The 16,132-nt window shown below is 42.4% G+C and overlaps 2 protein-coding genes across 5 annotated transcripts in view; both read right to left on the reverse strand.

Moving 5' to 3' along the window:
* Positions 1-16,132, reverse strand: part of CRB3 (crumbs cell polarity complex component 3) — an 80,078-nt gene that overhangs the window by 52,799 nt on the left and 11,147 nt on the right. For 3 of the 4 annotated variants that reach the window (XM_086963597.1, XM_086963598.1, XM_086963603.1), the window contains exons 2-3: positions 9,699-9,761; positions 7,212-7,529 (exon numbers count right to left, since the gene is read on the reverse strand). In XM_086963597.1, the coding sequence (XP_086819723.1) occupies positions 7,212-7,287 (76 nt within the window). In that variant the 5' untranslated portion in view covers positions 7,288-7,529; positions 9,699-9,761. The remainder of the gene's footprint in view (positions 1-7,211; positions 7,530-9,698; positions 9,762-16,132) is intronic. The other variant, XM_086963601.1, reaches the window with a different exon arrangement.
* Positions 10,202-16,132, reverse strand: part of LOC147748696 (uncharacterized) — a 22,637-nt gene continuing 16,706 nt past the window's right edge. Inside the window, exon 2 of the mRNA XM_086928372.1 lies at positions 10,202-10,300. Within this exon, the coding sequence (XP_086784498.1) occupies positions 10,202-10,300 (99 nt within the window). The remainder of the gene's footprint in view (positions 10,301-16,132) is intronic.

Genomic DNA, 16,132 nt, shown 5'->3' on the forward strand with positions numbered 1-16,132 from the left:
TGTCAATTCTCAATGTAGCCCCTGCACATCTTTTCTTAGTGCTAGCATCCTACCATAGAATGCAGCTTACACACACTGAAAGATTTTGCTTCAGCTGGGCCGCTTTTTGTAGCATAGCGTCTGGCACACCAGGGTCCATAAGAGCCGCAACAATAATGTTAATTGGGATTTATAAAGCGCATAATCACCTGCAGGTCTCTCTGTACTGAGAGAGAGTAGCTAAAACCCCACCATCGGCTGACTGTTAGTACACCAGGTCAAAGTGTGTGTTGTTCCTAGGCCTCTGTGAAGAGGAGGGTCTTAAGTGTTTCCTAAATGAGAGAAGGGCAGTTTCCTTGCGTAAATTTTCTAGCAGCTTGTTCCATAGCTGAGGGATCAGGACAGAGAAGGCTCACCCGCCTTTTGTAGTTTTGTTGAACCACCGACAGGCCAGCAGGCCTGCCTCTCACGACTGAAGGGTACATCCTGGCACATTACTCCCCAGGCACTCCTTAATGTATACTGGGGCATGTCCATGAGGGCTTTCTGGGTGAGGCAAAGGTCCTTAAACCTGGTGCGATGTTTGACGGGGAGCCAGTACAGCTGCTGCAACAAAGGTGTGTCATGTGCGCGTCTAGGGAGCATGAAGATCAGCCTAGCAGCATCGTTCATAGATACTTTTAGTTTGCTGAACAGCTTCTCTGGAAGTCCAATATACAGGGCATTGCCGTAGTCCAGACAGGACACAATCATTGCCAACACCACCATCCACAGAGTAGAAAATGAAAGGAGAGGGGCCAGTTTCCTCAGCAGGGCCACGCAGGTCCCGACCACTATGGACACTTGGTTCGACAGGGTGAACTTGGCCTTATATCCTCCTCTGTGTACCTTCCTCAATCAGTCTGCGAACCTAAGCTGCAGGGAAACTGTCTGGAGGCACTTTTAAGTAGCCCAGTACCACCAAGGGCAGCCTGGAAGAAGTTTTGAGCGCCAAATGCTTCATCACGTTGTGTACAGAGGTTTGAGGGGGCAATCGTGGGGTACCTCACCTCTCTGGCATTTCAAGAAAGCTTCCAATTTTCTAGTACTGGAACTCTGGTGTCTAAAGAAAACTGTGCTCTTCAAATTAAACTATGAAAGCTTTGTTGGACTCTCACCTCTTCTTCCATTGGGCTCTCACTTCCCTCAATTAGCAGCACATTGGAACTAAGGGGGGTGATTTATAAATGGGCAGACAGCCTGTTGTTCCGCCGGGGGGACGTTCTTAAATGACTCTGTCCCACTGGTGGAGGGACCATCCGCCACATTTATAAATGACCTCCAAGCAGACAGCAGCCATTTATATGGCATGGTCAGGAACCGCTGTCACAGTAGTGCCAATGCATTTTGCTGCTTAGTGCAGGGCTGTGTCATACTGATGCAGTCCTCTACCAAACAGACTTCTTGTTTCATTTTCAATAAGAATACACAGAAACAGGATTTTCATTTGTGTGGGGGGGGGGGGGGGGGGAATGCAATGCTCCCCCTCACCATGGGAGTCATCTCCCACGGGGAGGGAAGCATTATCACCATTTTACTGTTCCTCATCGCACACACAGTAAAATAAAAATGGATACAAGTCAGCCCATCTTAATTGGGTGGGCAGATATATAGCCATTTCTCCAACAGCCCTTCAGAGAGGCTTGGCTATGGCGATGACAGTAGTCATTGCCGAAGCCAAACCTATGATTCGCCCGCATTTAAATCAAGCAGGCAGACCATTAGGTTGGTGGTATGTATTCTCCCTCGTCATTGTGATGGAGTCTACATAGCCCCAACATTTAAATTAAGACTTGCATTCCTTTTTTCGAAGCCTCCACCTTAGTCATGCAGTTGTTAACCACAGTAGATGCCCTCTTCCACTTTATGCAGCTTCTGCAGTATGCCCTCCAACACCTCTTGCATCCCCCTCTCCCTGCTAATGGGTTCCTACTCTAGGTCATCAGTCATCAGTCATCTTCTTTGAGCTCTTGGACTGTAGCTGAAAGGAATCTTTTTTGTAGTGGTCCTAATTCGCCTCAGGTTGAACCTCTGAAATCTCACTCTGTGTGCGCCCTTGCCTCGGAAGATCATTTATACCTAAGGCATAAAATCCCATTTTCTTCTTTTTAAACTTCCGCCTGGCGATCTAGACAAATTTGCACAACACACAGAAAGTAGATACTAGAAAAAGGCGTAATTATTGGACCTTCCCCTATTACAATTTGTTTCAGTAGACATCTACCTCTCCAACTCTAACCATTTCAGTACTGGGGTCCAAATTAATTTGTTTCTCGCTACTGCTCTGTCTAACTTGATAATATATTTAATAGACTTTGCCCAGTCTGACACCATAGGTAGAAGATTGCGAACACAATTTTTACATATCTCCCTCCGAGCAAGGAGAACTAAATAAAAAAAGTTTTTTGTATCCTTACTCAAACTTTCATGTTGTACTACCACCCCAAAAATGATAAGAGGTAGGCTTACCTGAATTGGATTATCAAGAATGGTTGTCATATATCTACTCACATCGACCCAAAACAAGGATAATTTTTCATCTCCTTTAAAAGCGGCAAGCATGATGAAGTGGGAACATTTGGTGGAAGAGTGTGAGCTGATTCCTTGGGACTAACGTGTGAAGGTGTCAAACAATAAAATCTCGAAGATCAAATAACTCCAAGTTAAGTTGGTTCCAGACAGCAGGGGCGGATATAGGAACAATGAAAAATGTAGAGACCCGCCTAATCCAGGGGTTATCAAGAAGAACAAAGGAAATGTCCAGATGGTACTGGCTATTGGTGGATTTATCAGACAGTGTTTTTAGACTGCCAGATGAGCTGTGGAAAAGCTGCTTACCAGGGATGCAGTTAGAAGATTTATGGGAAATATCTTTTAACACGCTTTACCCTACAGTCCATGCAGCCAATTTAAGGATAAATCACCTTTTTGTTCACTTCAGGTATGTTAGACGCTTCTACAAAGATCAAAATTGGGGGAATGAAAGAGTGCTGAGATGTGTAAAATGCAGTCTAGAAAACCCTGACAATCTTCACATGTTTATGGAATGTCCAGGGATCCAAGAAATCTTTCTTGTACATATGTTTGTCTCATCAACTGCACTGTTCTGCCATCACAAAAGGGTCATCTGAAACTGCTGCTTGTATTAGGGTGCTCTTGCCTGTGCCTCTCAAACACATACATGCTCCAATTCACCGGGCACCTCCTCTTTGAGGGGGAGGTGTCCCAATATTCGACACCCCCGACTAACGATGGCAAGGATGCACTCCCTCACCCCATGCACAGGCAAGGAGAAAACTCTGACATCTCAAAACCGGCAGGACACCATCTTTGTTCCATACTCTTTGAAACATAAACCACCGTTCTTCCAGGTTTATGGTGCTTGCTCGCGCCGCACCACTGGTCTCCACTCCACAACATGTGTAGTTCGTGGAGCAAAGAAGAATCTGAATGATACAAGGCCTTACAGCTTAAAGGCAGCGTTGCATCCGGAGCATGGTCAAACGTAACTATATCGTACATCTCTACTCCGTTTCCCTCTGGAAGATAATCTAAAAAACAGTTTCCCGACCAGATATTTTGTCAATTCCGATACTTGTTGTTTTGGTTATTTTAAATCCAAAAACTGCATGGCTCTACACATGTTGTAGTTTGGGTAGGATTTGTAAACTGTGCATAGACCTGGAAATTGCTAAAATCCAACTAATCATGTGGGGTATCATGAGGAAAGAGTATTGAAGCTGTAGATTGTTAAAGACCATCTTGGCGGCAGTACTGGTCTAAGGCACAAAGTTCAGGTTGATTTCAACGTTCTGGTGACAGTTTAAAAGCAGAAGCTTGGCGTGGAGATGTGTATATCCCCGACTGTAGAAATGAAATGGTCAAAGGAGAGGCATCTTTTCGTCTGAACGGTTTGACTGTTTAACCATTGGCTATTCCAATATGTGCATTTGATGTAATAAGGATGGAATATATACACACTGATGTCAATGAATATTTACAGTTAGTTATCAATAAAAAGAAAATTAAAAAAAAGTAGAAGCTTGGGCACAGTGACATCAGAGCGGAGCCAGGGCTGGTGTGGCATGTGGGAAGGGGTGGGAGCACACTACTTCACCTCCCATCGCTAAAAAAAAAAAAAAAGTCAGAGCCTGCTGGTACTCACTGATATCTAGATGTATAGGTGGGAGTCTGAGACACTTAAGCAACTTCTATCATTGTCCTAATTTTGAAGGATAGCTGGGTTCCACCCACATACATGCTATAACCAATAGCAGGGCTACAGAGACTGTCCCTCGGACAAATTGGATGATCAATGACAGCAATTCATTTTGGCCCCTCCCTTTTGGACATTAGTGACAGATGACATAAAAGGCCACATTTATTTGTAATTGTGGTTCAAAAGTAAAAATTCAAAACACTTGTGTGAGGACATCAATGCCCACTGATATGTTAAGATAACACAGAATTAACTGTGCCTAAGGAAACAGAGCGGTCAATCAGGATCAGCACACAGCTGTGGCCCTCATTCCTAGATGAACGCAGCTACTGCCACACATCCCTGAGGTGGCTTTTGAAATGGATGTCATATGAGGTTGTTGGGTATGATGTGGAAAGAGACTTGTGAGGTTAGCAAAGATTCAAGGATTTTCATCACACTGCAAAAACCAGAGAAAGGGCAGAGATTCACGAGGATCCTAGGCTTGTGATGAGCTTTTGGAATGATGGGTTCATAACTATGTTGAACATCAAAAGAACTTCTCTGAAGTAGAGTAGTGCGTTGATGAATTGAGTCACCTGCCAGTGGAGAACCCCTACTCCATTCTGCTTTCCTACCTATTTAATGCTTGGATCTTACATGTACAGCTGTGCCCCACATATTTTTGTCGTTTTCACCATCAATGGTTATCATCATCCATCAAAACCAATCGGTACTGTTTTGCACCTTATCTGACTTACCATTCTATCAATTGATTGTTCTCTGTTGCCACCCTTTTGGTCCTGATTATCCTTAAATGTTTGATATGTCCCTTTGTTTTTGATATTATACTTACGGTCCTGCTTGTTTTTATGGTTTGTTATGCCTATACACTTCTTTACTGTAATGCGCTCTGTTACCCGCAAGAGTCTTGTTCGCGCTCTATAAAACTTTCAAATAAATAAATAAAACTTGTGTATTAAAACAACAGCATGGTCAGGGGAGCAGTTTTACAACATTCCTGCACCACTGGACATAACCGAATTAGAGCCGGCCTACAAACCCTCCGGGTAAGACCACCCCACCCGTCCATAACCCCTCAATATGGAATTCACTCTGCTGTAAATTATTAAATTCCTCCCGAAAGGAGAGAACATCACATCATAGGAGTAAACTTTCTTCAGTCACAGTAGAGGGAAACAATGCTATCAATCAAACGATGCAACATTTTCAAAAAGAGCTGTGCTCCACAGAGATCCTTACTCCAGACACATGATGGAGAGCTATGGTGCTCTTTCGTTTGTAGGGTTTCATCATAATCATGGATAGTTCCCATCCATATATATTCTTTTGTTTCGATAACATATGGTTATTAGATCGTATTCAGTAATAACATGTGAAAGTGTAACGATAGTTGTTTCTTTGTATGGCGCGAAACATTCTATGTGGCATTTGTGCTGTGAATAATGTGACCATTAGTATTTGATTGCATTTGCTCACATGCGATGTAATGCATTTGTTTCGACGTGCACCAGATTAAAGTTTGCACATAGATGTGACTACTTGTGCTTAATGTGTAGGGTTTCATAAGTTGCTTGCAATTTGAAATGCATTTGATGTGCTTATGTACAAAAGTGTTGAAAGGCCCAAATGAAATGTTCACTTATACGTGTATTTGATGTGCTTCATTCTTATGTTGGCCGAGTTTTCTAGGCTTGAAATGTTTTTTCTTGGGATGCTCTCAGGCAAGGCTTGTTAGTGAAATTCATGTGCATGTTGAATTTGTTCTGTTCTCACATTTCTGTTGCAGTTGTAGAAAGTCGTCTTTGTTAGTTAGAGTAACGCCTTTTGTTTTAGGAGAGTTAGGCTCAGGAAGAGATGATACTACGTCTAAGGCACGTTGATAATTGGGAGACTGTGTTCTTTCACACTGAGGGAGGCCTGGGAATCAAGGTCATCGAGTCAGGAGCTGGAAGTTGACCCAAATGGAAAATCACCTATGAGAAGTGTCCAGCCAAGTGAGGTGATCTGTGGGCGTGTTTTTAGGTTCTTGTATTTTGTATTAGGGACAGTGCCCTGGGGTGGAGTCAGGAGAGGAGGTGAGGAGATCGAGGGAGAGAGAAGGAGCATCTTAAACCGAGCTCTGTAGCATTGGCTACTTAATCCCATCCAATGCGAGTGTACTTCTTAGTCAGTCTTCATGTGCGGACACCTTTTCCTGATTTTGCCTGGGGAATGCTATGTAGGGATGTCACGGTAGTGGTAGTGTAGGGACAGATTGATGCTTTTTTTCCATTCACCACAGATGAAGTCTGATCTCGACGTGGGGGCAATCATTGCCCGCTTTCTGTTTCTGGAGATGGTCATTCTTTTTAGGATTCATATCAGTTCCCATGTACTTCTACAATTTTGAGGGTGTCCGCACACCTTTAAGGAAAATATTTTGGGGGAGATAGCACCCAGTCCATCCAGAACATTTCTGGTGAATCATACTGTGCGAACTCCATGCCCAACCTGAAAACATGCCCTGTGCAGGTTTGGATGGTTATGCCTCACTGCAAAACAAATTCTGTAATGTATGTGCCAACCTAAAACACAGACGTTCAGTGAAAAAAAAATGAGCTTCAGGTCATTCAAGCCCTTCCACGAAGCTCTACAGTAACATAAAGAGAGCTTGAAGGGTGATTGGCTCCCCCCACCCATCCCATAATCTAGGGTTCTCCTATGAAAGCTAGTAGTTTATAGCAATATCCTTCAATTCTTAGATGCTATATCTTAGATAACTCTGATGTCTGCCACAAACAGACTTCTCCCAATAAAGCCAAGCATCCAGATCATCAGGCAGGGCTGTTCGGACAGTAATCCTAGCAGAGCAACAAACTATGTTGCTAGCCAGAAACGTCACCTTAGACCAGAATTGTAACTAATTATATCTGGGGTTCCCTTCTTCCACCAATCTCCCACATTACTAACTAAGCACATCTATCTGGCTTACCTTGACTCAGAACTAGTTGTAACAGAGAAAGCCAGGAAACTGCAGAAAGCGCTGTAAGAACCGTCCAACCAGCCATCTTCCGGTCAGTTATGAACGCCAAGGAGGAGTACTATGATGCCAAGTGCATCACCGGAGACTCGATTTCAAAGGAAAGGGGGATGCACGCTACACCCAAAGTCTTACAAACAGTGACCACAAGTCCCTCTTCGATGATGTCGCACTCAGGTCTGGTTTCATAGCAGTGGCAGCATCCAAATGAACCACATGGGTAGAGTGTTTGAAGGACCTCTGAAATCAGCTTCAAGGCACCAAATACACCTGGGAGCACAGAGAAAATAAAGTTAGCTTAGCAAATCAGCCTACCAATATCACCTAGAAATCAAACACAGACCATTTTGAATTGTGCTTTATGTGCAACATTCCAGCCTTTAAAGGGTGGATTATTGCTCTGTATGCACACCATATCAGAGGCAGTACTGCCCCACATGCAGGGCAGATCAAATGCAGGACTGTCCCACATGCAGGGCAGATCAAATGCAGGACTGTCCCACATGCAGATCAGATCAAATGCAGGACTGTCCCAAACGCAGAGAACATTTGATGCATGGCCGTGTTACAAAGCATTTTGCATACTATGCTGCCTCACATACTGGACGCTTAAAAAGCCAAAATGTCATATATGGACCAATTCAGTGAAAAACGTAGCCACATGCAGAGTGCTTCCAGAGCCAGAATGTGTCACACACCAAACATCCCAAAGGATGTGTTCCCCAACATTAATGTTTTTTAGAACAACAGCGGTCCCATGCATGCAAATATATATGAGACAATAAATATAGAAAGAATCAGATATATAGTTGGAGCGACATGTCCAGCCGGACAGAGGTCTTCAAATTTACTTTATGAACAAATGATTCATACAGAAAGAATACCTTCAACAATTCACCAGTGTGGCGCACAAGCCTGTGCCCAAACACTATCAGATCTAATACCGAAGGTAGATTGAGAACATAGAAGGGTTTTTTAAGGCAAAAGTAACGTTTTCTGTTTAAAATTAAATTGTGCAGAAGTATCAAGAAAGCACCATTACATCACATATAAATCAAGTTTTGTATAGGGTGCTAGACAGGTCGACGGCGTTTCGGTCCCCCCTACTTAATCATGGGGACCATCATCAGGACATTCAATTAATGCCGTAATGTTATTAAGCCTCTAATTGCCAGGGCGATACAGTGGGCCGTTACAGGCAAGGGGGTGGTAGCCTAAGGATGGCAAGGCAGCCCAGGATCGGGCAAGATTGAACCGCGTTACAATAGAGTAATCCGACGGTGCCAGGATACTACCAGGTTAGTCGGTAGTTCGGTCTGTTCCCTGGCGTAGGGGATGGTGATGGATCAAGCCCTGATCTCTTGACTGGGTAAGAGTATTCTGCATCATTCAGAAACTCTGTCCATCACCACCCCCTTTTCCAAAACCAGCCATTTAATTATGTACATTTTGGGATTTGGAATGGATTTGTAATGGAGGGGTCGCCCTTCAGACTACAGTGAAATCGCAAACTAGATTTTAACGACCACCAAAATGGACCCTTTGCAAAAAATGAATCAAGGGAATTTGAGAAAACCATGAATATTTGAGTAATTTGAGCTTGTGCCTCAGTGAAGGACGGGGTAAGCATGGATGGCACTTATGCTGACCTGTCTCCCACTCCAGCCACACAACTAAGGCACTGGGAAATTCACTTGCCTAACTATGTATATTTATTGATGGTGGCATTAAATAGAAGCCTTGTTAGTGCAAAGCACAAAGAATGACGCTCTCTCTCCTTCCCATTGCGTCAGTTAGTGAAATAGAAGAATAGTCACTCCTAGTGCAATCGTTCAAAAAGCCCCAATAGACCAATTGCAAACACAGAATCGAGGAACATAAACAGGTAAACTAATTGTTATAAATACATAGTGCGATTTCTTCATGAGAAAGGGCAACAAAAGGAGGCTCCAAAAACGCAATAACAATAATAGACATAAGAAGATTAATTTTCTATAAAACAATTTAGATTTTAACACAATGTCAATCTGTGTGACAAAATTAACATTATCCATATGAGGTATATCCTCATTATGGAAGAATCAATACTGTGGTTTACATTTAAAAGATCCCATTAAGTTCCCAATACCTCTATGAAAAGAGTTTAAGATTAGATACAGTGATATCCATTTTAAATCCTCATCTTTAATGTAGCCCATTATGAAAAGAGTTTAAGATTAGATACAGTGATATCCATTTTATATCCTCCTCTTTAATGTAGCCTAATACACATTAACAAAATTGCTGTAATTAGTTTGATCGCCATACCAATATTTGTACTATCATGAAGAATTATTATCTTTCGTATCTCTCCTAAGTTACCACATGGATGGCAAAAGATCTCAAAAACTCATATCACAGTACTAGCCCAAGATAAATACAAGGTTAATTTCAGCTTACCAGATTTTCTTGTTCTCTGTAACCCATCGTTACTAAGCTTCCATTGTTTTTTCCCAGCATTCCCTAAAATTAGAAGGGGGAATTCCTTGTTAAAAAAAAGTGAAAAGGTATGGAGATCGAACTAATTACAGCAATTTTGTTAAAGATATAATGCGCTACATTAAAGAGGAGGATATAAAATGATTATCACTATATGTGATCTTAAGCTCCTATCATAGAGGTATTACAAACTTACAATGGAATCTTTGAATGAAATGTAAACCACAATATCGATTCTTCCATAATGCGGTTATACCTCATAGGGACAATGTTAATTTTGTTGTATGGATTGGCGTTGTGTTAAGAAGCTTTTAAATAAGCATTGATGTTCAATATGTATGTACATGTTATATGTTTTTGTCTCCATTAATTTGGAATTTTATTTGTGCTTCATGTTTATAATTTATAACTTTGTGTCTACTTGAACTGTGTACTTAATCTCAATGTTTGTCTAAAGTATATATTTATGTTTTCATGACAGCACTGAGGAAGTACTCAAGTATAAGGACGAACCGTGTTTCCCGTGTATTGTTCTGTGCCCTTGGCTGTGTTCGTGTTCTTATCTTTATGTACAAGAAAAGAAGGTTAAAAGATGAATTTTCTATAAAACTGTATAGATTTTGTAATGTCTATCATTTTTATTGTTGTTGTAGCCTCCTGTTGGTGCCCTTTCTTGTGAAGAAATCACAGTCTATTTATAACAATAAGTTTACCTGTTTATGCACCTCCTGTCTGTGTTTACTACTGAGGAAACACCTACCGCTCATTTAAACTATCATATAGACCTAAACAACTCACTGATGATGGTATGGTAAAGCTATTGTAACAAAGTAAATGCTCTGGTTCTCAAAATGATCGCCAGACTTCATCAAACTCAAAACCAACGCATGTGCTAATATGGAGAACAATACATTTGTTTATAAGAATGAAATTGCTTCTTTATTAAACAACATTGTCCACCTTGAACTCCACATCAACCCGACTTGCAAATACGAAGTCAGATAAGCTCTGAGACCTAGGCTCAAGGTCATTGATTGATAGGTCACCAGTGGGGTGGCACGTAGCCAGCAGAAAAACACACAAACAGAAAACCTTAGATCACTACCACAGATAGGCGCAGCAACATTACAATGGTCACAAGAGATTGGTCCAAATTAAGCACCAATCAGGGCATAGCACATGAAGTGATCAAGGGCTCCCCTGCCATGTTGCACACTGGCAAAATTATGTCCACACAAGGTCGAGGCCCACCTGTATTTTCCATTAGACAAAAAACTAATGACTACAAAGGCAGCAACTTATATTCCTCACCATATATGGATCACAGGAATCTTTTTATTACCCACGATGAACTGTAGAAAAATGGGCCACAGACCAATTATAAATTGAGACAGTCCTCAGACCCTGCGCTTATAACTGTTCTCCCGGCCGCTATGTTTAATTAAACAAACTGTTCCTGTTTTGCCAAATGCCTCTTGTCTCTTGTTTTTTCAAGGTATTTCATATTCAAGTAACAATTTGGCAAGCCACCACCGGAGCCGATTGGTACCTCGAACCAGATTGCATCCAAATGAAGGAGACCCCGCCCAGACCGATTCACACTTTAGCATAAAAGATGGTGAGAAGACACCACAAGACACCGCAACTGGCTGAATCCGCGGGGCGAAAGTCCACACTGAAGCAGCAGTCACAGAGAGTAAGACTACATCAGAACCCAACTTAAAGCATTTGACATATAGTAAACTAGGGAGAAGTGTAAAAAGAGAAGCAGAGTGCTGTGCCACTGACAGAATCTGGCATATTACCTATTTTATGTGTCCTGGCTGAGTAGTTACATGGCAGCCTCGGAGGCGATCCCGCTGAAGTCACCTATTTCCAATAGCACGCTAGGAAAGGGAAACATTTATTGGATAGCTCTTTATAGCTCCCAGGATGCTATTTTTGTGAGTTGGCACATCAATCTCATATTTGTATGCAAACTTAAACTGTATTCCTTATGTTTCAGAGGTAAAGTAACGCTTCCAATGGGCACGAATGCTAATTGCAGAGCGATCATGCACATTCTGGATATGCAATGTGGCACCTCCATGCTGGTTGATTACTATTGGCAATGTAACAGGTTTGTCAACACTGAGCTCAACCCCAGATGGTGCAGACTCAGTTGCCAGGTCCCCACACACACCCCGACCCTGGTCATTCCTAGAGGAGAACTATAGGGCTTATACCAGCACCCTTTAAGGGTGAAGATAACCTGGGTGCACCAGGCTAGCAAGGAGAGAACTGTGGACTATTTTGTCTGGACTCAGTACAAAGACTTTCCAGAAGAATGCAGACGGGTTACTGATGCACAAGTGTTGGCAGGAGGGTTGATACCTTTCTTCACCCTGCAGACAAAAGCTAATGCTTGCTAGTTACAAATAACCAGGTGGGAAATGCTCTAAATGATGAGAAACTGGGGTGGCTTGGTGAGCAATAGAACGATGGATTTAACCCAGATCTACTGACTGGGGGTGAATGTTTGATTTGCTCTGCATTTTGTCCAGCATCTGTGTGTCTTTTGCTTTCTCGCACTAAGTGTGTCCCGGGCTCACTGTGCCACTGGATTCAAGTTAGCGTGGCTGATATGGGGTGACGCCCCGAAACAGGTCCCAGGATGCTTGTTTCCGGTCCAGGGATGACCTGGCTTGGCAGTTCAGTCTGGACTTCTCCCATGAGTGAGGTACAGGGTCATGACTTATTTGCATATGGCTGGGTCTAAACTGGGGTGGCATGGTGAGCAAAAAAAGAACGATGGATTTAACCCGATCAATGAACTGAGGGTGAATGTTTGATTTGCTCTGCATTCTATCCATTATCTGTGTGTCTTTTGCCAAATGATGGACAGCACTGATTTCGGCCTCAATTTTATCAAGGAAGAACTGCAAGCAATCTGCCTCATGGTAATGCAGCACCAATATATATTAGACTTAATGACCACGATGGAGGGAGTGGTGTGTGCCAAGATCGATGCGGCCTGCTGCACCTTTATTCAAGGGAATGCTATGGATAATGGAACACTGACACTTGCCATCCAAACATTGCACTACTTGCAAAGACATGCGTGAGGAGGGAGGTGTCCTTGAGCAAGAGTAGTTCTCAAATTAGTTTTCTTGGCTCCCACAATGGATCTCCAGTTTGTGCAAATCGCTGTTGACAGTTTTTTTGACAGTTTTCATTGTGTTTTTGTTTAAGTGCAGGTCTGTACAATTGGGGATCACCTGCTGTAAAAATGTAGTCATCAAACTGGTAAAAAATGCAGGTAACTAGGAAGGTAGTAGTTGTCGAATGCGAGCATAAAGAGCAGCAGCAACTGCCAAAAGGTATAAGTGAGATAGTGTAATTGAAAAATCAACTAGAGGGGGAAATAATAATTTAGAAAAAGTTGATGCTGTTATGGAGATCAATACATTCATTTATAAGAACAAAATTGTGTCTTTATTAACAACAACGCACGTTGTAAACTCCACATCAACCCTGACTCGCACATACATATTCAGGCAAGCTCTGAGACCTAGGACCAAGGTAACTAATTGATAGGTCACAGGTGGGGCGACACTTTGCCGGAAGGCAAACGCATGAATAGGAAACCTTAGATCAATCACACAGATAGATGCAGTGACATTACAATGGTCAAGGGAGATTGGCCCAATAAAGCACACAAATGTCCGGTGGGGGTATGTGCGGTCCTAAAACACCATAAAGTCAGATGTCCTATAAGTTAGGAAAATCTATTCAATCAGGGTACAGCACACACAGTGACCATGAGCTCCCCATGCCTGGACAGGTTACCCACTGGCTATATTGTGTCCACGCACAGAAAAGGTCCACCTGTATTTACCATTGAACAATTAATTTATGACTCCAAAGGTAGCAACGTACTTTCCACACCGGAACTCTTATTACCTACGATGAACTGTATAAAAGAGGGCCCCGTAACTATTCTCCAAGCCGCTATGTTTAATTAAACAAACTGTTCCTGTTTTGCCAAACTCCTTCTGGTCTCTTGTTTTCTCAAGGTACTTCATGTTTAAGTAACATCAAGTTACCAAATGGAGTCTAATCTTTCAAAGTCAGAATCCATCAAGCCAGCCCTTTAAGTCATCCATTGAGTTCCAGTGACAGTCAAGACTGAAGTCAAATTCAAATGTCCTGTGCACTAGCCTTTGTGGCACCTAAGTACAAAGACTGGCAACCTACTACGGACAAGTTAGCAAATCAGCAAATTCTCGCATACTGATCCCAAAAAAAGTTCAAGCAAAAGGACATATCAGTAGAAACACATTGGTGAAAACTCAGCAACACCCTCAATCCATCGCTAAAGCAGCATCCAACCTTCCATGACTCAGCAAACAACTGAAAACAACTTTTCAGAAACACTTTTAACCTATGCAAACAGACCAGAGTCAAACATCTACTAAATGGATCATCAGCAGATGTAGTAAATACACCATGCGGCGATGTACTTATCCAAATACCTCATCTAACCTGCACAATAGTAAGCCAATGGTGTAATGGTGTGGAGGGCAACCCAAATATTTTTTCTGGTAATCGCCAGATTTTCAGATATGAATTTCCTTGAAAAAACAGTTAAATGGGACATCGTTTGACACACCACAATTGGCGAAGGCTTTAACCATGAAAAAAGGTCCATTACAACCTTGCACCCAAACATTGTTAACTCCTCCATTTACCTGAACTTGGTTTAATTTCTAGAACACTTAAAAAAATAAAATATTTTTTTTAATTAAAGCCCCCTATCCCACTTAAGTAAATGCATTTGTCTATTGACATCTGTCTACCCTCACATCCACAGACCACGTGCAGAAACTCTGCATCATCCTGGATTCTTTCTTCACAATTGAGCCACCAGATCAATACAATCTCATCATCCTCCTTCCACACGCTATGCCTGTTCTGAAAGATCTTGAACCGGATCCCCACCTAATCCAAAAAGACAGCAGCATCGACTACGGCAATGCTCTCTATGCTGTTATCACCCAGAAACTCAACATCCAGAACGCTGCCCCCGCCAGACTCGTCCTCAACATCCCCCACCGCACCCACATCACCAGCTACCTAAAAGACCTACACTGGCTCCCAGTCAACAAAAGAATCACCTTCAAGCTCCTTGCACACACCTACAACGTCCTACATGATGCGGGACCTGCGTAACTCAACTAACGCCTCGCATTCCACATACCAACCAGAGACCTATTGTAGGAAGGTGGATATCTGACTGTATGGTTACCCCAACTTTTTGCCTAGTGTTTGGCTGGTTTTTGACTTAGTTGGCCTGGAATCCTGCTATTCAGGGCCCCAGGCTATCTGCTCTCCCTATACAATGGACTCCATGTACTTTAGGTACATAACCAGATTGGTTACTGGGTCACCTTTGTGAGCCCCTGTATAGTGTATCATAGGTACCCAGGGCATAGGTGCATCCAAGGCCTACCAGGGGCTGCAGCATATATTATGCCACCCCTGGCTGGCCCTCCAAACTGACACCACAGGCTGATCACTCAGATTTGGTAAGGTGGTGTAATCACCTGTTACTTAGAAATAGTATATATATATATATATATATTCACTGAAAAAACCATAGGTTTCACACCAGTTATAGCTAGCTGGAAATTTTACTGACAAAACCATTGAAATTCCCACGTTATAGTTAATTGGACTCACTATAACTTGCGCGCCTGAAATGCGCTGCTGATGACGTCACATATTACATCACTCATGACATGGTCAGTGACATCACTGACACCATCCAGTGAATGTGTGTCTTTCTGAAAAATAAATATGTTTTATATATGTATTATAGCGTAGGGCGCTGGTATGCGCCCCGGGGCACGCTTATAGATATATAGATTTTTTTTAACCTAAATTACTCAAAATCCACTGGAGCACATATCTTGAGACATAGCAAAGGCACGTCGGGCTACCAGTCCCTACAATTTTGCCAAGTTTGGTGGAAATCCATTCAGCCGTTCGGGCTAAAAGTGAGTTCGACCGCCCTATGGAAATTAACATGGGGAAAACACATTTTGGGACCCCCCTTTTATCTCGGCCCCCGCTTGAGGAATCCCCCCCAAACTTTCAAGGAAGGAGCGGAGCTTCGCGGGGCAAATTTCAGGCAGATTCCTCAACCGGCGCCAAAGTTATTCCCAATAGAATGTTGCGAATTCCCTATACAAAATAATCCTAACTATAACTACCTACTGGCGACTGCCAGTAGGTAATATATATATCTATAGTATATCTATATATATATAGTATACCTATCTATCTATCAGATAGATATAGTATACCTATAGGAAGAGGAGAGAGAGAGGAATATATATATATATATATATATA

The sequence above is a fragment of the Lissotriton vulgaris genome, chromosome 1_1, assembly GCF_964263255.1.
Source record: "Lissotriton vulgaris chromosome 1_1, aLisVul1.2, whole genome shotgun sequence".
Classification (NCBI taxonomy): Eukaryota; Metazoa; Chordata; class Amphibia; order Caudata; family Salamandridae; genus Lissotriton; species Lissotriton vulgaris.